This window comes from Typopeltis vanoorti, chromosome 1 (genome assembly GCF_054136105.1).
Source record: "Typopeltis vanoorti isolate ZY-2024b chromosome 1, IOZ_Tvanoo_1.0, whole genome shotgun sequence".
In the NCBI taxonomy this organism is placed as follows: Eukaryota; Metazoa; Arthropoda; class Arachnida; order Uropygi; family Thelyphonidae; genus Typopeltis; species Typopeltis vanoorti.
In genome coordinates this window covers 84,489,635-84,514,961 of record NC_143549.1, presented here as the reverse complement: position 1 = coordinate 84,514,961, position 25,327 = coordinate 84,489,635, and the positions used below count along the sequence as shown (strand labels likewise).

General features: G+C 35.5%; 1 protein-coding gene across 2 annotated transcripts in view; it reads left to right on the top strand.

Moving 5' to 3' along the window:
• LOC150110166 (copine-3-like) overlaps positions 1–25,327 on the top strand; it is a 72,425-nt gene that overhangs the window by 25,869 nt on the left and 21,229 nt on the right. For both annotated transcript variants that reach the window (XM_090391784.1, XM_090391775.1), the window contains exons 5-12: positions 2,313–2,390; positions 4,772–4,852; positions 8,394–8,477; positions 13,679–13,774; positions 16,781–16,870; positions 17,014–17,073; positions 17,313–17,446; positions 20,984–21,090. In XM_090391784.1, the coding sequence (XP_090247910.1) occupies positions 2,313–2,390; positions 4,772–4,852; positions 8,394–8,477; positions 13,679–13,774; positions 16,781–16,870; positions 17,014–17,073; positions 17,313–17,446; positions 20,984–21,090 (730 nt within the window). The remainder of the gene's footprint in view (positions 1–2,312; positions 2,391–4,771; positions 4,853–8,393; positions 8,478–13,678; positions 13,775–16,780; positions 16,871–17,013; positions 17,074–17,312; positions 17,447–20,983; positions 21,091–25,327) is intronic.

Here is a 25,327-nt window from a genome sequence, read left to right as displayed (position 1 = left end):
ATTATCTTCACCAAAGTATCAAATGAAGAAATGAGACTACTCTATAGTTTAATGATGCTTTCATTTTATTGCCACCTTTATTCAATGACACCATTCTATCTTCTCTCCATTCTTCGAGGACTCTTCCAAAGGACCACATTTACACTTGCGTGTACTTAACCCGTAACTTTTAAGATCGCTTCCCCTCCTTCTATTATATTTATTTATATTTATTTTTATACTTTCGGATGCGATAAGCTGTAGTTTGTCTAGTATATACACTGCATGTAAAGAAGTGAATGTACATTCTCATGGGCAAGGTACATCGTGCCATATAATGAGTCACGTGTTTGTAGCCATAAATTGGAGGAATATGATGGTCTCAAGTCAGTTCAACTGCGTCAGAGTGAAATGACTGCTAGAAGGGGAACCGACCGAGTTTGAAAGAGGCATTGTGATAGGATGTCATGTTACAAGCCTATCTGTTCTGCAAATTGTTGAAAAATTAGGCTATTCGAGGTCAACAATCAGTGACACCATACTGAGATGAAAGCGCAGGGAGTCAACTGCATGTGCTACCCTCAGCAGACTCTCTACCACACTCACCGAACTTGGATAAAGATCGCCTTCGACGGCCGACACGTTGAAGGCGGAGTTCCACGCATCGACTGGAACACGAATCTGGACAAAAACATTCAGAGCTGAGGCTCGCAATATATGGGTTTCCATGGTAGGAAGCGCAATATGCAAGCCGTACATTACCTGAACCAACATTCCGAGTCGTTTTCATTGGTGCAAAGAGCGTGTAGAGTGGAACATGGAATATAGAAGTGGGACATTTGGAGCGACGATCACGCTATACCCTCTACTGAACAGATGGACTAGTGTGAGTGTGGCGGATGTCCAGTGAACATCTCTTACCAGAGTGTAACGACAATTATGAAATTCGGAGGGGATGGTGTGATGGTATGGTCCTGTTTTTCTTGGTTTGGCCTCGGACCTCTGTGTCAGCAAGACAATGCACCATGTCATTAAGGCTGCTGCTTTAATATATACAGTATATATAATCATGAACCGACAAAGTCTATAGAAGATTGCCAAAAGTGTCAACAGTTCCACTTCTGCGTTGTTTCCACTTCTGCTTTCGAGAGTACCTGAATCGTCAACACCCTAAAGCTCTCTTCACCCTAACATAAAATTCACCTATGAATTCGAATCTAATGGTTCACTCCCATTTCTTGACCTTTGGCTGACTATGGAATCGGGAAAATTTTAAATTTCGGTATTCGAAAGTACACATAATTGACAGATATCTACATGCCTCTTCCCATTATTATAGGCCTAAAAATGTGGGTATTATTTCCACACTAGGAGCAAGAACCCTCCGACTTATCACTGATAAGGATGAATGAACAAAGAATTTCAAAACCATTTTGAAGAAAAAACTCTTTTCTTCAAAATGGTTATAAGGACCACATCATCTCTAGACTACTCAACTGACAGTAGGCCAAAGAAATTTCTAATGAAGAAGAAAACAGAGGATTCATCATGCTTCCATATATTAGCTCTACTTCTACAAAACTAGCAAAAATATTTCAGGAATATAAAACTCAAAGTAGCATTTATCCCCTTTATCAAGATGAGATCAATACTCCGATTTACAAGACCTTGATAGCCCACTTCAATATTCGGGGTGTTTATATTCGGCTGTAGTGCTATTGCCGGTCCTTACTATGGACAGACAGAAAAATCAATTGAACAGCGTATTGAAGAACACGTTCGAGATATCGAATGGCACAGGAGCGAAGCCTCACTTTTGCCATTACATGCTCTCTTCAGCTAACTCGCAAGACGCTTCGCAAGTGAGACATCAAGTGTTATGGGAGATATCGGAACTATTACACTGTTGCCATGATACGACGAAATTAAAATTTGAGAATCTTTGGAAATGGCGTTAGATCGTAAACATCTAAATATCAACCCAAGTTTCAGTTTGTCTGAATACATCCTAACCTTTACTAGCCAAACACGTGAATGAATAAACACATACAACATACTGAACAATGCAACGTACAATTCGAAATATTTTAAAATATTTCTATTTGTACGTTGCATTGTTCGAAATATTTTAAAATAACATCAGCCTTTTCTGTAGCTACATAATTGTTGTCGCCTTTGCTAGTTTTTACTGTTTTATCTATTAGTTTGTATGTTTACACTTCAAGAAATCCTGTGCAATTTTATAAATACACAATAAATAGTAATTTAAACCACAGTTTAGTCAAATATTTTAAAATATCTTATTTTCATATTTGAATATATTTTTATTGCAGATCGTATCCGAAGAAGTGGTTAATGAAAGCAGCGTCATAATAAATTTGAGCTTCATGGCCACAGGTCTCGATAAGAAAGTAAGAAAATGCTATGTTTTGCATTTTTAGATTTATACGATATCTTAAACAAATCTGAAAAAAAAAACTGCTGATGACAAATATTTAACCACTTGGTACTTGGCTGTAGTCGTGGAAATTTTTTCATATGCAAATAAAAATGTAGTTCGTCCTTAGCTTTTGGACACAATGTATAATGTTGGAAGAAAAAGTGGAACTTATGAACAAAAACGTTTTTTATAGAGAACACTTCACTTTTCCACCGAAAAGCAGAAAAATAAAAAGAACAACAAGCTTATTATTTTTGTTTTCTTTTAATTTTCATTCATTATCTGTGGCGAGTTCGGTGATGGATTTAGTCTTTTTTGTATATATTTATCGGTTTGGGAATGTGGGATTACGATACAAAATTAACATCATCATCATTCTCAAAAAATAGGCATAATCAAAAAATCAAAAATCCATCTTAATAGAGCAAACTTCGTCTTCGTCAACCCATATGATTTGAAGTTAAAGTTTGACATTATCCAAAGAATCATACATCAGAATAGCTTCATCTCAAGGAAGATCCAGGGTATCATGAAATATATACTCGTACCTCAAGCCTGTTACTATGATATCTGAGTCTGTACGCACACTCCCATTCCCATATGTTGATGGAATATCCGGTGTCTGCTTCCTTACCAATCAGTAAACTCTTTTCATGTTACTTTTCACCAAAGATAAATAGCCTTCTCTTTCCCTTCCAGGTGTTTATCAGGTGTCCTTACGAGTGTCTTCTCTTATCATTTGGAGAAACAAGACGTTCAGATGAGAAGCGACTGCAAGAACATCAATCGTACATACTCATTAATAATAAATAAATACATAAAAATAAATATAAAGTTATAGCATAGCACGAAGTCTATACGAGTCACAGAATCTTTGGCTAATACCACACGCACAAACACTACCTGTGTTTGTGTGTGTGTGTGGGGGGGGGATGGTATTAGACAATTAAAAGAAGGTCTTTTAAATTTAGGTCTTTATTCAAAGAGATGCTAAGGGTACTACATCGCCTTAATTTGAAGCACAATGACTGGATTTCCTTACCTAAAATTAAAGAAAGTCTGATCCTTATTAATGGTAACAATAACGGTTTTTAATCATATATATATATCAACCTTATAATCTACTGTACTATACATCAGTACACGTTGTGTATATTTTGAAATTCATTGTTCGAATTACATTTCGAATTGTGGTATTTCTGAAGATGATTTGTATATTTCAGATCGAAATATATGGTTTTGTAATTTATTAATAAACTCTCTTGTACCTACCTGTTTAGGTATTATCGTTTTAACTATGTTGCAATTTACAAGTGCTCCTTAAAACTCATTAGCAGTTTAGACTTCCAAGTTTTGTTTAAAACGCATTTTAGTGAAGTCAAAGTCAGAGGGAACCACCTCCAAATAAGGGAAGACATTCCATTATTTCGGATATAAGCACTGGAAAATGCACGATGGAAACATTACAGGAAGGATGATGCAGTTTTTGTCAGCTCACAAGACACTCGACATGTTCCGCTGAGGCTCTGTACATGGTTATGCAGCGCGTTGGGTGGAGTGTCTAATACAATCTCTGTTATGATGTTGGAGGATATAGGAACTGTAGTGTGTTGATCTTTAGTTATACTCTGTAGATAGGGTTTGGAATTACAGTAAAAATAAATATGGCTAGGAAGCCAATATTATGTCTGTTAATTGTGCAAGCATTCTGGTCTGACTGTTTCGTGGGATGATACTCTGCGGAAGAGTATAAAAACAAACAAACAACAAAAAAAGCTACTACTCATAACACATAATTAATTTTCATCGTTTCAATTTCTTTTTTTTTTTTTTTTTGGCCACGGAGACCTTTGGTTCCATTTTTATTATCACTTGCAATTTTCCAAATGACATGATTGCGCTCTTGTTATATCAATGAAATGATCGATCTAAGTGCAATGTTGAAATTTCGTAGTTGTGTTACTTTGGTTCACTTCATTGATAAAGTACTTAGGAGAGTAGCATGCTGTAATCTTGTACTTGAATAGGATATCCTTCAATACATGATAGCTTTCTCATTTGAGATTGTAGACGGCGGGAGGCTGTTGACAACGCTTTCATTGTGTTTCACTTTCTTAAAGAAAGACAAGAAGTTACACTTTCCATTCTAGATTACTATTAACGTGGGACAAGGCTGTAATGCTCATAAATGTGCGGATTGTGTAGTATAAGTGTACGAAGTGTCACCGATATCGAAAAACTATTGAAGAGAATTGTGATTAATCCAAATAACAAGCTTCCCTAATCATTTAAAAGATATTTGTAAGTTAAGCATGAATAAAACCAAAAATAACTTGCTGTTTCATTTTGCAGGATCCCTTTGGACTGTGTGATCCATTCTTGGAGATTAAGAAACATGTAGATGGTTTATGGCAGCCGGTATACCGAACTGAGGTATAGGAATGCATTTAATAATTTTCAGTGCGTATTTTATTGTGCAATTTGTTGTTTATTGGTCATTACAGATCAGATGTACATACGCATCTATCCCAATATGCCCACTTTTCGCTAAGGTATGCGTACGTGTATCCTTCATCATCACAAATTTTAACGGCTACTGATGGAGCGTTTATTATTATTATTATTATTATTATTATTATTATTATTATTATTATTTTAACGCAACTCATAGATTTTTCCCGTTCCTTCATTAGGAATCGTCTCCTATTAAACGTTTAATTACCTACCAGGGAAGTTTATTCAATTTTGCCGTTTCCATTATATCATTTTCCCTAAATCTTTATTAAAAAAATAACTCCGAGTACTATTTCATCACCAAATGATTTAGAGTACTCAATTCGATGCAATCCATTTTCCACAATGTGATTGTTACTGTTGACGAATACTCAGTATTAACCCTAATTAGTACTCCAACACTTAGGAAACTAACCGAATATTTTAGTCAGATACTGATACTGAGAGGATGTCTAATTCATAAATAAAGTAATAATCAATTAAACCGAGTAACTTCCATTTCACTATAAAAACTTCCGAATTTCAAAGTGCGCACTTTGAAATTCCTGACATTCATAAAAGCCCGAGTGGTCTAGATGCCTTTCGCTACTGTTTCCAGAAAAAAATGCACAAATATAAATTTCCACTAACAAGATTTTTCAGTCCACCACTAATTGTTAAAATGGCATGAATTCATCCAGTAGTTCAGCACGTATTTAGAAATTTTCTGGCATTAAAGTTTATATATTGATTTGTTACTCATTTGTTACTCACTTGTTTCTGGAATTGTCAAAATAGAAACTTTAATAGCTAAATATTTAATTATTGATTGCGATATTTCACCAAAGTTAAATTGCTATCATCAGGGGCGACCATAAAATGGTATGGATATGTGCATGCGAAGAATTACATAAATAATTGAGACTGAGAAAAGAGAAAAATACAAGGAGACCTACAGTCTCCTGAATAGAAAGAAATGTTAAGTATGTATTATATATGTATGACAGACATGGAAACTCACAAAATGAAATATATATTCTTCCTGTGGGCATGTAATAAGGTTCTGGCCTTGATAGTGGCCCTTGCCTTAATGCTATGCATTAAGGCAAGGGCCACTATCCATACCGGTTCCGGGGATGACGAGACCTCAATAAAGGTCGAAACCGGTATGTAGTGGCCCTTGCCTTAATGCATAGCATTACACATATCCGCAAGGAGATGTGCTTTGCATTATGGGAGATACTGAGATAGGAGTGATGGGAACTTTCTCCACCTTTGCAACGAGTTTCCTGGTGTTGCACTACCTTACCCCGTCCTGAAGATACTTTCAGGCGCAAACGTTGTTTGCTCACACTTAGATAAAGGATTAAACTAAACTTATTAAGGTTCTGGCCTATTGTGGAGCTGATCCCTTGACTTCACCCGATGTTCCAGTTCATCCCACAGATGTTCAATAAGATTCAGATCAGGTGTCTTGGAGGCCAGTCAAATCTTGTGACGTTCATGTCCACAAACCAAGCAGTTATAGTAGCAGCCTTATGAATGGTGCATTGTTTTGCTGAAAGAGACAATAGTCAGTTCCGTAAAAAATCCACAATGTAGGAACATTGTATTGTCTATAATGTTCAGATACCCCTTGGAGTTCAGTGTTCATGGCGCCACAAACAGAAGTACCAGGCCAAATCAGGAAAAACTAGACCACACCAACACAGTCACCTCCGAATTTCATAATTGGGGGATTACGCACTCTTGTAAAGATGTTCACCGGACATCCGCCACACCCACACATGTCCATCTGCTTGATAGAGGATGTAGTGTGATTCATCGCTCCATTACAGCTTTCCATCCTTCTATTTCCCACTGTATATGTTCTTTGCACCACTGAAGATGATGCTGCATGTTGGTTCAGGTAATGTGAAGCTTGCATATTGCAGTCCTACCATAGAAACAAATGATTTTAGACTCTGTTCCGAATGTTTTTGTGCAGATTCGTGTTCGAGTTGATGCCTACAACTTCGCATTCAACGAAGGAATGCGAAGGAACGTGTCAGCCAACGAACAGTGGAGTTTTACATATTATCTTTAGTAGCAACCTGCTGTCACATTCGGTGATTATGGTGGGTTAACCGCTGTGGGTAACACTTGCAGTTGACTCCCTGCACTTTTCTGTCAGTATTGTATCACTGATTGTTGACCGGGGATGGCCCAATTTGTCAACACTTTGCTAACAGATAGGACTTCAACATGACATCCTATTACAACACCTCATTCGAACTCGGGTTGCACCTTTCGGCCAAAGTAAGAAAGGTTGCAGCTACACCGTATGTGGTAGACCTCAGGTTCTCTTCTCGCCGACATTTCACACGAATAGAGTTGCACTGACCTGGGAATGGATTGGATATGTATTGAGAATGGACAGTAGAGAGATTCGAAGAGAGCCTTGGATATGGATCACGAAGGAAAAAGGGAGAGGTTTAAACTCACATGGCGGAGAATAGCAGAAACGGAAAGCAGAATAACTCTGGTTTGGGAGCTGGGAAAGTAGTGACACAAGGCAGCGCTAAATGGAGGTGTGGTTCTTGGCCTTATGTGCAACAGGACACAAAGAAGATAAGTAAGTAGTAGTCGCAGTAGAAGTAATATTGGGATTTGACTGTGTGCTTTGGCTATTGACTATGAATGCGAGTTTCCCAGGTCAGAGGCAGCTTGCTAACCATGTTTGTTGATTTTGGAGTAGTTTTGTAAGAGCTGAAGCAGATTCCAGAAAAAATCTCAACTTTATACTTACTTCGGTGAATAATCTTAAGTTAGCCTTTTTTTTTTCTGGAGGTTCCTGTTGTAGATAATGAAGGCATGGTCTGCTGAACCTGAGCCGCCGTAATGGTGGAATCGGATGTAGTATTGGTGCTCCAAGATCCAGTTGTTGGCTGTTTGCACCTTTCGACCAAAGTAAGAAAGGTTGCAGCTACATGGTATGTAGTAGACCTCAGGTAAATCCATAGGTTGTAACTGGTCTTTAGGCGAGAAGATAAGGAATACTAGTTTCTTGTGTGGTTTTTAGATGGTCACAAGATTGTATTTTTTAAAGATCTTAGCTACCTTTTCTCAGTCTCATTTACCGAATATAGTGGTGGCGTGCACATACATGTACTACTGTATGGTTCCACTGATGATGTCAGTTTAATATTATCGAAATATCGGAATTAATGATTAAATATTTACTTATTAAATCTTCTACGTACTCATTTCCTGAAACAAAAAAATGATAGCTAGAAAGTGGAAGTTGTCTACCCATTGTTTCCTATTTTAATATAATATAAATGATGATATAATAACACGATAATCCTAAACTTGAAGGAGTTACGAAAATGAGTATTTCGAGCAAAAATCATTTTAAAAACTTATTTTTCTTAATTGAGTTCATGCTGGCGATTAATCTGTTGTTCGATGTTTCACCAATTAATATTTTTGAAACTTCTAGGTTATAAAGTATAACAGAAATCCTTTGTGGATGCCCTTTGAAATAAGAGCAAGGATAAAACCAAGTGACAATGTTCCGTTACTTGTAAGTAAATAAAAAATTCTCTCATTTTCAAAATTATCAAAAGGTACTAGACTTTTTATGTGTTTTGTTATCAGATTCCCAAATATCATCCAGCACACTGCACAGATGTACCTTAGATTCTTCTACCTCTCATCTATAGGACGATATTCAAAAATAATAATTTTTTACCTTGCTAAGATATAAACCTTGATAAACCTTGCTAAGGTTCAGCGATTATAATCGCTGAGCCCTAGCAAGATTTATACTGTGATAATGTGTGTGTGTGTGTGTGTGGGTGGGTGGGTGGGTGGGGCGACCATTTTGTTAATTTGATTTTAATGATATTTTGTACATACATTCATAAGACTGCTAAAAACAACTTTTTGTTATTTTTCTTAAAATTTGTTCGGGATACACTTATAGAAAATCAACATCGATTTTAATGTTTTATGCTCGTTTTTCAAAATGCTTATGCACGTATTTAGAATCGGTTTGTATGTCAGTTCTAACTAAAGTTATTCTTGGACTCTGAATGTGGAAATTGTATTTAAATTCGGTAATTGTAATCCTTAAGAAGCGTTATCAGGCAATCTTAAATATTGTTTCAATCGGGCCATTTGCAGAACCAAATATTTTGAAATTACACATAGTAATAATTTTGTTCTAGAGTGATAGAGTTTAACAGCATCTGATATTTAGATTAAACTGGGATATGTCCATTTGTTTGAAGTCATAACATAGAAAGTGAATATCAGGAAGTTGGCAAAATATTTTGGAGACTGTTGAAGAAGTTTAGAATCAGAGATGATAAATGTGATATGAAAACTGAAGATAAAGATATTCTTGTTGTCTGGAGTAATTATTTGGAAATATTGCTAAATAGAACAACCAGTGGCAGCGTTGGTAGAAAGCACTCAACAGGAATGCAATTAGAAATAGTAGAAAAAGTCATCAAAAACTGAAATGTGGAAAGGCAGCTAGAGTAGAAGAAATTCGACCAGAAATGCTCAAATATGGAGGTATAAAAGTTTAGCAGTGGCTGCACTGGATAATTCAGAAGGCCTGGACAGATGGTGGAATTCCGGGTAATTGAAGTAGAGAGAAATAAAACATTGTGAGTAATTTCACAACTGAGTGTTCATGGTAAGAATTATGCGAGTATTCTTGAGAAACGGCTACGGAAAATTGTGGAAGTGAAACTTGAAGAACAATCTGGATTCAGGCCAAACAGATTTTCACTTTAAGAAAAATAGTTGAAAAATCGCATATATAGTACACCAAGGAAATATAACAAGGTCTGCATTTAAGTTTCGTAGATCCAGAAAAGCATATGACCAAGCGTCAAGAAGGAAGCTATTCAAATCGCTACAGTTACATGGTATAAATGGGAAATTATATCAGGCAATACATAGACTCTCTATAAGCTGTAAGTCAGCAATTAGAATTGAAGGAGGTACAGGAAGCTAGTTTGATATTAAATGAGGAGTGAGAAAAGGACACACATTAACTTCACTGTTATCTATCATCTGTATGGATCACATTATGAAGGAAAGTGTATTAAACCTGATATCAAAATTGGAGATGTTAATGTCAGCTCTTTACTTTATACGGATGATGTTATCCTTCTAAATAAGTCTAACTAAACTGAATAATTTCTGTAATAAATTTGGTAGGAAAATCAGCAATAAAAAGACAAAGACGATGAAAATAGGCAGAAGCATTCAAAACCTCAACTGTATCCTGAATGGAGAACTCTAGAGAACAAGTAAAACATTTCAACTATTTAGGCACAATATTTAGTAAAGACGGCAAATTAAATATGGAAATAGACGGACAACAGAATTAGTAAAGCTTGTATGGTAGTAAGCCACCTGAATAAATTTATATGGAATAAGAAAGAAATTAGTCAAAACATTACATCAGCTATATACAAGACATGTCATGTTCAAACCAATTTTAAATTATGGATCTGAGAGCTCGGTTAGAAATAAAACACTTGATCAAAGTCTCGAGATCACTAATATGAGAGTTCTGAGAAAGATTTGGGATAGATAGCATCAATGGCAGTATCATATTAAAAATGAGGATATGAGGAAATAACTTGCCATTATTAGCATTCAGGAATGTGTTAGAAGAGCTAATCTCAGGTAGTTTGGTCACTTAAATAGAATGGAAGAGGAAAGGTAAGCCAGACAAGTGTTCTTTGCCATGATCAGAGGAAAAAGACCCAGAGGATGACCAAAGTGGCTTAGAAGACATAAATATCAGATATAATAGTATTGGAGTCTTGACTTATAACAGGATAATTCGGAGCAAATTTTTCGATAGGAACACTCAGGAATTTGATGATGATTATATATATTTGCATTTTAATTCATTTCTAGCTAGTGCAGAAACCATGTTGCAGAGAGCAAAGATGGATATTTTTTCAAGCTACTCCAGTCTTTAAATAAACTACTCTAATTACTCCGCCAATTAGCCCGGCAGTTACAAAAGCATGCCAAAGCTTACTAAATTTAATGAATTTAAAATGAAATTTAACACTTTATAATTGGCACTAAGAATCCACACGTGTACTTTTCTTTTTCCATTTATTTTATTATTATTGTTATTTTCTTTTGAGGAGTGGGGAGAATGCCTGAAACTGAATGAAATAGTTGAATGTTTGCATGAGAAACTGATATGTGTATATTGCCTAGAGAAAACTGTAAGTGGTGGACGGAAAAGAAGTATGATTGAGGAGATCTGCTAAATAAATAAACACTCATAAAGCAGGTGATGTTGCATAAAATAGAAGCAGTGATTTATAGACATACTAAATGAAACTTTCCTATTCGTAATTGATTAGTGTTGTTTTTTGCGGATTGCTCACGACAGTTAGTACATTTCTAGGAAAGCCTTCATGAGTGCCGAAACAGCTGACAGAGGAAGGCAAAAACTTTCTCTACTCCTTCACTAGAGCTTCTGTTACCATTGAAAACTCTTAAAGGATAACATTTTAACGTGCTGACTTCCTTAAAGTTCAGACACCATGCGATTTCGCTTTTTTTGTACCACAAGAGCTCTAAGATATCTGCAGTAATGCCGATCTCTTAGAGCATGATGAGAATCGAAGTGATAAATTTATGTCCGAATCTACCAATGGAAACTTTCTCAGGTGGAATTAAATATTATATTAAATGTGAACACTTAATATTTTATATAAAGTGGATTAATATATAATTCATTTCTAATCCTTTTTAAGCGTATCTTACCCAGGGAAGATGGTGTAAACATGGCACATGAGTATTAGTACCGTGGCGAGATAAAGGAAACATTTTGTAGCTCTTCTCATAGATAATTCTGAAACTCTGCTTTACAGATCGCATAAGGAACTTTGTAAAGCCACTTCGGGACTCCAGTTTACTAATAATTGAATTATTACATACTTTTTTAGAGAATTGTATAGGAGTGAAAAATGCAATGAAATTCAAAATCGGTTTTATGTTTGTGGAGATAATGAGATAATTCAAATGACAATATCTTTTAGACAGTAGAATAGAGAATATATTTCTGTATTGCATCATCCAATCATCTTAGAGAAACTATGAAATCAAAAACTCATGACACTATCATTTAATCAGTATCACGTCTACTGATGAACAACTGAATAAATAATCTATCTATCTGTTCCCTTCTGCCATACGGCCAGGGGAGGGTAGCTATATATGCTACTATACTAGGGAGATGATTATGAGCAAGGTGGTTTCCCGTTGCCTTCCTTGCCGTAAGTATTTTTTTGACTGTAACCTGTGTGTGTTCACGGGGCCGGTTTGCCTGCTTGCGGGATGAAAAACCCCAGATAAACTGGCGGAAAAAACCCTACTGTCCACGCCTAAGACCGGCTAACTTGGCTAAGACTGAGGAAGATCCTTTAGCTCCTCACGTCTCCGATGGGAATCGAACCTAGGACACTCCTTCCCCAGGCATATGGTTGCGAAGCGCTAAGCCACTAGGCTAACCGCGCGGACGAATAAATATAATAGGAATTCAAAATATCTTCAGGATACCGAAGGCATTAGTGAAAACACTGCAGTGTTTTCAATGTTTGCACTTTTCTCACGAATTCCAATTTTTTTAAAGACAACTTAACTGTTATTATTTACATTGAGGATTTAGAAAAGCATTGGAAATTGATTTAAAATATTTCAATTAGCCGTCTTCTAATAGATAATAAAATGCGAGCTGTTAAGATTCTAAGAAACAATACAGTTGGTTTTGGCGTGGAGCAAATCACCACCACTACATTTGAACTATAAATAAATGGAACAAGATAATCTGTGCATAGTGAAAGGCCTTCTCTCTCTTTCGCTCTATCTGTCTCTCTCTAAGAAACAATACAGTTGTTTTTGGCGTGGAGCAAATCACCACTACATTTGAACTATAGATAAATGGAACAAGATAATCTGTGGATAGTGAAAGGCATTCTCTCTCTCTCTCTCACACACACACATACACACCCCCCCACACACACCCACCAGTAGTCTTTTCGTTATGATCTTACATAGTGTCAATCCTGACGTACCCCGCGAAGGTAGTTTTGGGGATGGTATGTTACCTCGAGATGCACGACTTCGCATTGTTCATGGGAGATAATAGTCCAATATCTTGATATGCTTTGAAGAAGTCTGTTGTTATCTACTGCTGCACTTCATCCACTGAACGACTTCAGACGATCAAGTTCTTTTTATCATTCTAAAACCAGATTGATAAATTCAGCACTGTTTTGATGCTACGAGATCAACTGTCAGATGTAAACTCTGGTTGAGATTACAGAACACTTTTCAGTATACTTTGTTAACATTCTAAATCGTGAAGGATTTGTCCACTTGTGAGCAAAACGAATCCCCCTTGTAAAGCTTCCAACTAGCTATGTAATTAGAGAGCAGAAATGATATGTTTCCCCTCTCCGTACGAAACACAGTGAACACCACTGGCAACTGGCGAACAGGTTTAGACTCGCGAGATCACATTCTCCGAAATCATGTATTATTCTCATTGATTTTTTTATTATTATAAATAAAATTCATCTGAAACGACTTGAAAATGTTTGCAGGGTTCCCGATAACCTCACTGTTAGCCTACCCACGGTGCAAATACTCATGTACTATATGTTTCACATTAAAAAAAAATCATGCCATTCTGTATGCGTATTATTTACATAATGTCTAATTCTGTTCCAGATATCTTGCTACGATCATGATTCTTTTTCCAGCCACGACTTAATTGGTGAATGTACTACTAGTTTAAAAGAAATCATGGAAGCGCAAGATAAGCAAGTAAGTATAATATAAATTAATAGGAATTGCCCTACAATGGTTTTCTTAATTAAGTGTGGAGATTCTATGAATTCATGATTCGTTTTATTTTATTTTATTTATTTACTTCCATCCCTAATCTTTTTTTCATCTTATTCTATCATTCTCTCCCCCCCCCCCAAATTTCTATCTTTCACCTTCTTCCAAACGAATTCACCGCCCACCCTTAAAACCTGAGTTTTAAATTTCACATACCTTGTGTCTAACTCGCAATTCTCCCACATCTCTCTATCCCAACATTTCCACCCCTCCCCTTTCATTGCAGTCATACTTCAGTAATATCGCCGTACGCCGCTCAGTAAGATGACAAGCAGGAACATCCTACAAAGGTATGTCCAAAATTATTTTAGAATATTAATTAAAAATATTAATTAATATTAAAGAATAAAAAGCCAATGACATTATAAAAAGGGTACTCCTAAACAAAAATAAGCATAATAGCCATAAAAAAGTAATATTTATTTAGTGGAGTAACATGGAAAATTTCCAGAAATAATACCTATAATTACGCGTTATGCTTTCAGGTAAATTACTCTCCCCCCCCCCCATCCGTGGTAATTTGCTGTATTCTTTGAGACAGTCTGACATGATAAGTTCAGGTAAACTTCCTTGTTGCAGTCGTTATACCTCTCCATTATTTGACCGTTTGAAGCGCATATTGAGCATAACGATTTTATCCTTCTTGTGTAGCTCGCACTGAGCGGCTATTTTCCATCACATTGTTGACTGAATGTCTTCTGTCTAGCATCCTTTTCGGTATACCAGATCATTATGGGAATGGTTCCCAGAATATATGTATACTGATGCGTTTGTTTCCCTCTATCATTCACTAATGACTTTGGCCCATTATTTATTTAAAGAAAACAATTAAAATAAATGAATTAAAATACAAAAAACTAATTATTTTATTTTTTGAAAATTTATTTTCATTTCCGAAATGGAGTAGCCATAACTTGTTTAAGCGTTAAATTTAGAAATGCTGACTATCACAGCCTCTCTCTCTCTCCACCCTTAGTCAATGTCAGGTAATTGATTTCACTTCTACTGATGATATGTAGAGTTACAGATAACGAAAGTACGACATACGCCTCGTTCTTTCAATACTAACTGGTCTAATTATTTGAAGAAATCTCAGTTCTACTTAGGCTTTTTTTTTTCTAATTTTTTAGAAATGCTATATTTTTCTGAGTAGCAGGATGAAAAACGAAGTTTTCAAAAGAAGATAAAAGTCTACTTGCTTTCCTCAAAGATTCACTAATTTCGGAAACGAGTTTAAAAATGCCCACTACTTGGTGACCAGAATGGAATCTATAATTAAAATTTTAATTTAACGTTGGAAAAGTCACCACAAGACTATAATAAACCATTAAAAGATCTTATACATCCTTAATCTGTCACAGGAGATGTGCTGATCATAAAAAGTGGCTTAAGGATTATGTCAGTTTTCTATTATTTGATAAAGTGATTTTTTTTTCTTTAGTTACTTAAGTAAAAGTGAGTAATGCTTTAATAGTTTATTATTTTGGATGATGGTGATGAAGAAGAGGAAGAAGAAGAAAGGGGAAAATTTCAGGTGGTCCGTTTTGTTAGTTTTTGGAGTTGCATGTGTGATGCCTTGTTGTACCATAATAGTAATAGTAAGACATAAAATTCAAAGTTTTGTGTTATCACTAAATAAAATTTTAGTGATAATTTAGATTTCAGTGTTCAAATGGGTGTGACTTTTAATGCTAGTATTTCTTCAAAATAATCCATACACAGTTTTGAATATGCGTAAATGGAAAACTCGCTACTTCTCTTTCTCCAGCTATTTCTAAATAAAATATCTCGTTTTCAGAAATGATTTTGTGATAACTTAATATCACTAAGTAGATATTAAGTAGATAAGTAGATATAATATCACTAAGTAGATATTGTGATATCTACTTAGTCATATATTGAGAGAAAATCTTTGATATTTAGAGATGTGATCTGAGAGATCAGACTGCAATGGTAAGACAACATCAAAGACTGACGGGCAAGAGTCTTACTCCTACAGAAGCAAGAGATAGAAAGGAATGGAAGCGAACAGTCCACTTCAAACCCTCTCAAAAAAGCAGCCCACAGGATATTATATTAAATCTAAGATAAACGATTTGACAACGAAGTTGATTAACTGGTTATCGTCGCTTAATCCACTCCGGATAGAAGATTTGAGGATATAGCTGCTTACAAAAAATGCTACTAATAGAATTATTTCATACTGCCCTTAGGTGTTTTTATAATTTGAAGTTCTGTGAGATATACAATGCATCTTACTCTTGGCCTATATATTACTTCGAGTTGTGTTTCTCTTATACTTACGAGTTATAAAGATTATATCCAGATTATAGGATTATGAGGACAGATTGCAGGCTCTGATTAACAGGAGAAAGATGGGTGATATGATTGAGGTCCATAAACTTAATCCAATCCGGATAGAAGATTTGAGGGTAGAGTTGCTTACAAAAAATGCTACTAATAGAATTGTTTCATATTACTCTTAGATGTTTTTATAATTTGAAGTTCAGTGTGATATACAATGCATCAGTCAAGAAAGGGGTAAGAGCTAGTTTTTTCTCCCAGAGTGGAATAGTTTGTGGAATAGGGAGTGAGTGGAATAGTTTGTCTTTAGGGGTAGGGAGAGCATCTAGTGTGAATGAATTTAAGGAAAGGTATGGCAGTTGGTTTAGGTGATTTATAGCCTCCCTCGATGACTCCTTGACTCCCTGGAGGCCTCAAATAATAATAATAATAATAATAATAATAATAATAATAATAATAATAATAATACTCGAAAACAAAATACCTTGGAATATATTTCCATTTCCTGTGCATGATTTACAGGATATCTATAAATAGCATTCCTAATATGTAAAATTATATATGAATTGTTTACATGTCTGGATTAAATTAGTTAAAGAATACAATTTTTTTTTCAACTTTCAGATAGAATTTCCGTGTATCCATCCTGTGAAAAAAGAGAAAAAAGGCAAAGATTATGAAAATTCTGGAATTATAACGCTTATTTCTTGCAAAGTAAATTTATTTAGTTTTTTCCTTGACACTTAAAAATATCTGAAAATTTGAGCAAAAAAAAAAAAGGATTGCAATTTATATTTTCTATTCCGCTGAAAGCCAAGGAATTTATATTACATTCTTTCTTTCTTCTTTTATCTCAGGTAACAAACCTTACTAGCTTTCTGGATTACATCTTAGGAGGGACGCAAATAAACTTAGCGGTAAGTGCATGCTTGTTTACCTTTTCTTTCTTTCTTTTTTTTTTTTTTTTAAAGATTTGACAGAGTGAAATAATTTTGCTAAAAGATGGATATCTAAAACTGACTATGACAAAGCAAGCTGCAGAAAAAGTACACATTATGATAATACTTGCTAGAATTCAGATATTTCAGTTCTTTTCAGGTATTTACAGACTAAAAATAACTACTTCATACGCTATTCTTTTTTTTTTTTTATTCAGGTTGCTATCGATTTCACAGCCTCTAATGGCCACCCTTCTCTACCTACTTCATTACATTACATTCATGGTTCAGAGCCAAATGACTATATGAAAGTCATACAAAACCTTGGAGAAATTCTTCAGGACTATGACAGGTAAAAATATTTACAAAATGCAGGTATTAGCATGTCACCCTTATTTCTTTTTTTAACACTATTAAAAATCAGTTGACAATACATGTCTTACAAGATATGAAATTCCCAAGTGCTATTCAGAGCGAACTTCTCACAGGCTCCCTTATATACATATATATGACTTTTACTCACAAAGGTTGAAAACCTACATTACATTACATTAGTACTCTGAACGGAGTAAGGATTTTTATCATTATTTTTTATGTTTCTTTATTTTTACATAATAATGAATATCATCGTCCAGTGTTAGACTACCGGGGCGGTGGTCTCACTCTAGAACTCGCAGCCTGTTGGTGGTCACACTAATCACTCGTCGGCCAACCAAGTCAGCTGACTTGGTTGACCGTGTTGTTGTTGTTGTTGTTATATCTATTGCATGTGCATGCAATGGATATATAACAACAACAACCACAACTCTTGGCGATAAAAACTGCTAAACGAAGGTGAGCTAGCTTGTTTTCGAGCTTTTGAACTAAATATTAAATGTCTGCTGGATGATGAGTTTCATCTCCAAAAAAAGAACTTTGTTTATGAATTGCCGAAAACTTCTTTCTTGCTCTTCTTTTTCCTTTTTTTTTCATTTGTTAGTCGTTTTGAGATTAATGTTCTATCCCTTTTCCATTCTCCAAAGGAAGTAAGCGGTATCTTTTCGTCTTAACCTGAAGTCAACTATATTCTTGGTCTTCATCTTTCGCCATTATTGCAGGCTGAGTGTACTTTATTTAGCGATGCTAGATTATAGGACAACCATCAGATCGCGTTCCTAATCCTAACTAGGAAACTAGGATTATATCTGTCTGTGTGCGTGTGAGCCAGCGAGCGCGCAAGGGTCGACTTTTATGTTACTTGGAAGTTTTTCCCCGCTTGGTTAGACTATAAATGTCGAAACCGGTCTGGGTAGTGGTCCTTTCCTTAATGCATAGCATTATACATGTCCGCAAGGAGATGTGCTTTGCATTATGGGAGATACTAAGACAAGGAGTGATGAGAACTTGGTCCACTTTTACCATGAGTTGCCTCAGTCCTGAAGATACTTCAAGCGCAAACTTTGTTTGCTTGCACTTGGATAAAGGATTAAACTAAATGTATTATGTTACTTATCTTCTCCAAAGATCGATTTGTTAATCGATCTTTGGAGAACCTAGCAAGTATTCCTGCATAGGAGACTGAAATCTAACCAAGAAATCTTTTTTCCTCTGATGTAGCCTCACGGGTGCATCTTCGATTAAACTGATCTTGAAAGATCAGAATATTTTTTGTTTGGGAACGCAATCTCTTTTATCCCATGTTATCAGTCTCCCGTTTTACGCGTTTTCGATATACGCGGCGATTCTCGAGAGCGCAACTCCCAGCGTATAACGAGAGTTACCTGTATATCCTCAGGATTAACGGGGACGCTGAATAAGGGCATTGCCAAAACAGCCCTCTTCATTTAGGCTTACTAATGCTTTATAGTAGGTATGAAGAACTCTATCACCAGCTTTCTCTTAGAAATTAGCAGAAAGTCTTCACACAATTGGACGTTATTATTATTGTATAATTGAATATATCAGATAATAATACTTGAATTCATCTACTAATGTTTTTAGCTTTGAGGTCAGTAAGGGACGATGCTTTCGGTTAGTTTTTAAAGGTTGGAAAATTTAAAATGAAAAAAAAAATAAAGTAACTGAAAGAAACGCAGTGCTTGAAGTGCCAATGAATTGAGGTTATATTTGTCTAAAGCAAATACGCTGACCACGATACTAGTGGTCAGTGTATTTGCTTTCCAACTAACTAGCCGTGAGTTTCAATATTCTTCGACATGGATGGTTTGTGAATCTCAAGTGATAGTTGAGTTTTATCACTTAGTGAGATGATGACAACTATTCCACTTATTGGAAGTAAGAAGCGATTTTTAAAGTTTAATGTTCGGTATAGATAGCAGAGTTCCTGGGTTATCCAATCCTTAAGCCTACTTAAGCCTACCACGATACTAAAGCTAATGTACTACAGGCTAACTTTCGTAGGTGGAATTCACATAAAAAATACAAATGTTGTGAAGGTGGAAAATACATGTGTACAATAATTTCACACGCTGTCTAAATTTTTGAACCGTCTTTCCGCATTGCGATTACTACTCACTACTCATAACCAGTACTTTAGAAATATTATTTATGTATTATATACGAAGCTTATCAGAAAATTCATTTTTTTTACGATATCTTTTAAAGTGAGGTACAGTGAGACCACAGATACGAGACCCCTAGCTTCTGCATGGCAGAAGGGAATCCATTCCATTAACAGGGTAATCAATGCGTTTCGTGGGATGAGTATTTATTATTATTCGTCGGAAAATTAGCTTTTCTTTAATAAAAATTCTACTTTTTAAAGTGGTAGCTATTTTACTTGCATAACATTTGGGAAAATTTTACATATAAAGCACGTGATTTCCTTGGTAACGAATTCGTACATCACCTTATTCCTTTCTACCCATCAACACGAATTGACTTTTCTTGGCAAATTGCTAGTCGCGGGTGTCGCATCTGTGATCGGACAGTACATCAGGGTAAGCATATTGGGATTCTATAATTAAATCAATACAGTATTATTTAAATTAAGGGGATATTAAATCCCACATTGTTTTAAAACCGAATAGGAAACTCAAAGATTGGAATCAGAGAGTTTCATGCCGAATAGAATACAGTAAACTATAAAAGTATCGGCGACTACTATCGTGAGCTAATGCAAGTAGTCCTAGTACGTAGCACAATCTCGGGCAACTCGCAGCAAAGGTGGTAAAGTTCTGATCGCTATTCTTGGTATTTTCCATAATGTAAAAACACATTTCATAGGAAATGTATGCTGTTATTACATTATGGTGGGAGGTCACTACCCAGACCGGTTGCAGCCTTATGAATAAGTAAAGCCGTCTTTACAAATTCGGATGATCCCTAGGCCACTCAATTGTGGGCGAAAGACCGTCCATCTCAGCGTTGGTTCCACTCAGTGATGGCCTTCCACCCACCACCACCACCACCACCTTTTAAATAAGCTTTACTTATTCAAAAGGCTGCAACCGGTCTGGGTAGTGACCTCCCACCATAATGTAATAACAGCATACATTTCCTATGAAATGTGTTTTTACATTATGGAAAATACCAAGAATAGCGATCAGACCTTTGCTACGAGTTTCCCGAGATTGTGCTACGTACTAGGACTACTTGCATTAGCTCACGATAGTAGTCGCCGATACTTTTATAGTTTACTGTATTCTATTCGGCATGAAACTCTCTGATTCCAATCTTTGAGTTTCTTATTCGGTTTTAAAACAATGTGGGATTTAATATCCCCTTAATTTAAATAATGTTTATATCGCCGAAATGAAGCCTATTGGCTCTTTATATTTAAGTCAGTACAGTATATTATGTACTGTATTGAAACTTCCTCATAATACAGTTTATGAGGACGTTTCCACTTAAATTTATATATTTTATTTTTGTTTTTTCATTGCTTTAGCAACAAAATGTTTCCAGCCTTCGGATTCGGTGCTAGAATTCCACCTTCGTTTCGCATCTCTCACAATTTTCCTTTAAATCTGGACACAAGTAGCCAGTATTGTTCAGGTGTGTATTTGAATATTAAAATGTTCTATAATATCTGCATAGTAAACGAATTAACATAGTAAAATGATTTAACCGGGACGTTCTCCTTTTAAATGTCACCTTCAAAATATGTCCCTGCAGATAGCATACATGTTATGCTTATCATGTCACATTTCGGCAATTCATAAGTTTCTTCTTCACAAGTTTCGGCATTAATTCTCAATTACTTTAAAAGAGGTGTTCTAGATTGGATTCTGTTTCTGAGGGGGGGGGGAAGCCGAAATACCCGGAGTGAGAAACCAATCTTAAATGTCAATAGCTGAGCCATATGCTGGCGAACACTACTAAAACAAAAACTTAAACATGTAATCATCTTCTTTATTAATCATGAATAGAATAGCTTGCGTTTTTTAAAATTCATAATGTCTCCTTTACATTCCTTGCCTCTCCCCCCATTTTTATACGAGTATACAACAAAAATAATATTATCATGTTCAGCAATACTAATTACATACAGTAATCCCTCGATTAATGCGCCCTCGATTAGTGCGTTTTCGATTAGTGCATCATTTTTTTTCGATACCCAAATTCGATTAGTGCGCCTATACACATCTTAAAAATAAATCTTACAGATTTTAAAAATTTTCTATCCATACCTTTTTATGGCTAACTATTTTAAAAAATCACTCACCAGAATGAAATAATTTAGTAACCGATTTAAAACATTTTACAAAGTTATTTTTAATGGCATACTACACTACTTCCATGTACACTATGTATACTATGTTCCCAATTTTTACCACCAAAATTTATGTCGTCTGCTATAATACGCCCACAGATTCGAGACCCTTCGAAACACAAAAAGGAGAATCCATTCCGATAATAGGGTAATCAATCTGTCTTCTGGGATGAGTTGTTTATTATTACACGTCGGAAAATTAACTTCTCTTTTATGATCATTGTAGTTTTTAAAGTGGTAACTATTTTGTTTGTATAACAGTTGGGAAATTTTATCTATAAAGCACGTGATTTCGCGTGTTGGCGACCAATTCGTACGTCCTTCATTTCTTTCTCCCATTCAATGATAACGTCCAAGAGTTAATTAAATCTCATTTTGAAGAATTGAGTGATTCCGATCTGCTAAATTTAGATGCCCAGCGGGAAGATCCCAAAGAATATGAAGAAAATTTAACTACTGATAGTCAGCCAAAAGAGATTTCACAGAAACAATTTGAAAATATTTTCCGTACAATCGAAGTTTTTAAGCAACAATGCTTAGAGGCTGACCCTGATGAAGAGAGAAGCAGTAAAATTTGCAGAAGAGTAGAAGAGGCAATAGGGCCATACCGTCGGTTGTATGAAAAAAAAAAAAAGAAACAAAATGCCCGCAAAACTACGTTAGCTCAATTCTTTGTTAAGAAGAAGAAATAATAAAATTTATATTTTGAATATGTTTTATTGTCTTTCAGCTTCATGGTTTTCCTTTAACTAGGCCCTGAGACATACCTTAATTCTTTTATAAAAAAAATTAAGGTTCAAAAAAGAAATATGAGGAACGAATTATACTTTTTCCCATAGGTTATTATATTCGATTAGTGCGTTTTCGATTAATGCGCCTGTTTTAAAGAACGCATTAGGCGCACTAATCGAGGGATTGCTGTATTATCATCTGTTTTATGAAATCATTTCTCCTGGTATATCCATATAAACTACACATATTCTAATAACTGCCATTCAGAAATTAATAATAATAATAATTACAATTAAAAATTAGTTTAATTACTGATTCCCTAACCGACATCCAAAACACTGTGTGCCACCATAATAATAATTAGCTATTCAACAACACACCAGGAGTCAACGTTATTAGTTAAGTATGTACAACTGGATGAATTTCTTATTGAAGTTTTTTTATTATTATTATTTTAAGCGACTTGCACAGAATGAATGCATGCAAAAAAAGTAAAAGGCCTTAATACTGAAAATTATGATTATTTATTATTATAATATTAAAATAATTACGATACTTTTATTATTTGATATCAAATTGGAAAAGCAAACTGATTTTAGTAATGGTACAGTTTCTCTATTATAACTAGATTCAAAAAGAGATATTAACTGAATGAGATTTATTTTATTAATGAAGAATTATTAATTTGAAATAGCAGTGGGCATTTTTGAAGGTAAAGATGGCACAGTACTTGGAAATGGACGTGATCAGAGCTGATATGGAATATAATTAGAAGTTGAAACTAATAACTGAGTGTACAATATTTATCAAATAGCAGAAAAACGTGAACAAAACCAATAACGAAAAAAACGAATTAGCAAACTATGAATTTGTCCTTTATTTTCAGTTCTTTTAAAAGAACTGAAAATAAACGACAAACGGAACAAGAATCCTGTTGTGTATATGACAGGAAAGCAACATCACGGTATGCTGCCCATTTCGTTTAAAAGCGCCGTAAGATGTAGGACAGCGAGTACTAAACTACCATCTTTACATCAAAATATGCTCACTATGTTACATAAATATCCTGATTTCATAGCTCATTATGAGGAAACCCCCCACCCCCCGCATACAGGAGGTCTGAAATCTTTCGTTCTTACACAAATCTTGCTTTCTCAGTTAAGTAGAATAAGCATAGCAGTGCTCGAAAAAGAAAGAAGAAGCTGCACAGATGCCATGTTCTTGAACACTTGGGGTATATTTTATCAATGTATTGGTATTATTAGTTGTTACTGAGAGGGAAAGCGTGTGATGCGAAGGTAGGACTACTTTTTTTTATTTTTTTTATTCCTCTCACTGATGTTGTGTTGTTATAGCCCGCCTTAGCTGCCAAATGGAACGCCCGTTCATCATCCAAGAGCCTATGAGTTAGAATCTCACTTCTTCTTCTTCTTTGGCACTACAGTCCCCATGTAGGGCCTTGGCCTCCCATTTTTGAGTTTCATAATTCACTACGAGATGGGGTCGTTACCCCACCCCCCACGCTCAACCATGTCTAATTGTCTGTGAAGCGTTGTGTTCTTAAGACTGGTTTGCCCGTTTTGCGGGAGGAAAACCCCCAGATAAACTGGGGAGAAAAATCCTGCAGTCCACGCCCAAGACCGGCTAACTCGGCTATAGCTGAGGAAAATCCTTAAGCTCCTCACGTCAGCGACGAGAATCTAACGCAGGACGCTCCTTCACCAGGCATATGGTTGCGGAGCGCGTAACCACTCGGCTAACTGCGTGGACAGAATCTCACTACAGTATGGCTATTTCTGAGAGTCTTTAGGCGTAGATAGATTTTATTCATCCGATGTGAAATTACTATCCTTCTTATTGGAGGCCCGAAGTGGCTTGAATAAAGTACCAGTTTTTCACCACTAGGACAGGATTGCCAGATTATTTGCTTTTAGTATCTCGCTAATCCGAACCTCCTTAGTCCGAACCCTCCAGTAATCCGAACTGCGGCTTGAAAAAAAAAAAAAGTATTCATTACGTATTATTATTTTGTGTACTATTATTTTTATTTAATAATTATTTTAACTATTGTTATTTATTATTATTATTATTATTATTATTATTATTATTATTATTATTATTATTATTATTATTATTATTATTATTATTATTAACGTAATTTCCCGCAATTATGAAGTTACCACATCAATAAAAAAAATATAAATTTGAAGGATGTAGCATTCTCAATTGCTGCTGCTGCTGCTTGGGAAGCCGTCAAACCCGAAGCATTTCGAGCGTCATGGAAAGAACTGTGGCCTTCCAGAATTTACCAAGATAACGACGGTGATACACAAAAAGAAGAAATTCAAAACGTGCATAATTTGGTTAAAAATATAAATCCAGATGTCGAAATTTCACAAACAGATGTTACGGAATGGATTACAGGTAGAACCGAAAGTGAATTCGAAATCAAATCAGATGCTGAAATTATAAATATGACGCTACAGAATGAAGACGATGATGACGATAAAGAACTCGAATGATGAAACATGAAGAGGCAGTTGACAGTTTTAATATGTGTATAGAATGGGCTAAGCAGAATGATAGGCCAGTCCACAAAGTTTTTATTGCTAATGCAGCTCCGAGAAGCATTCGAAAAACGTTTCGCTTCCAAGAAGCAAAAGAAAACCAGCAGTGACTTTTTTACAAAGAAATACCAACCACCAACAGCCCGCGCGGGCGGGAGGTTGGTGGATTGAGTGGTGGAGACAGAGAAATGTACAGTAGGTGTCCTCCCTCGATGAGTCT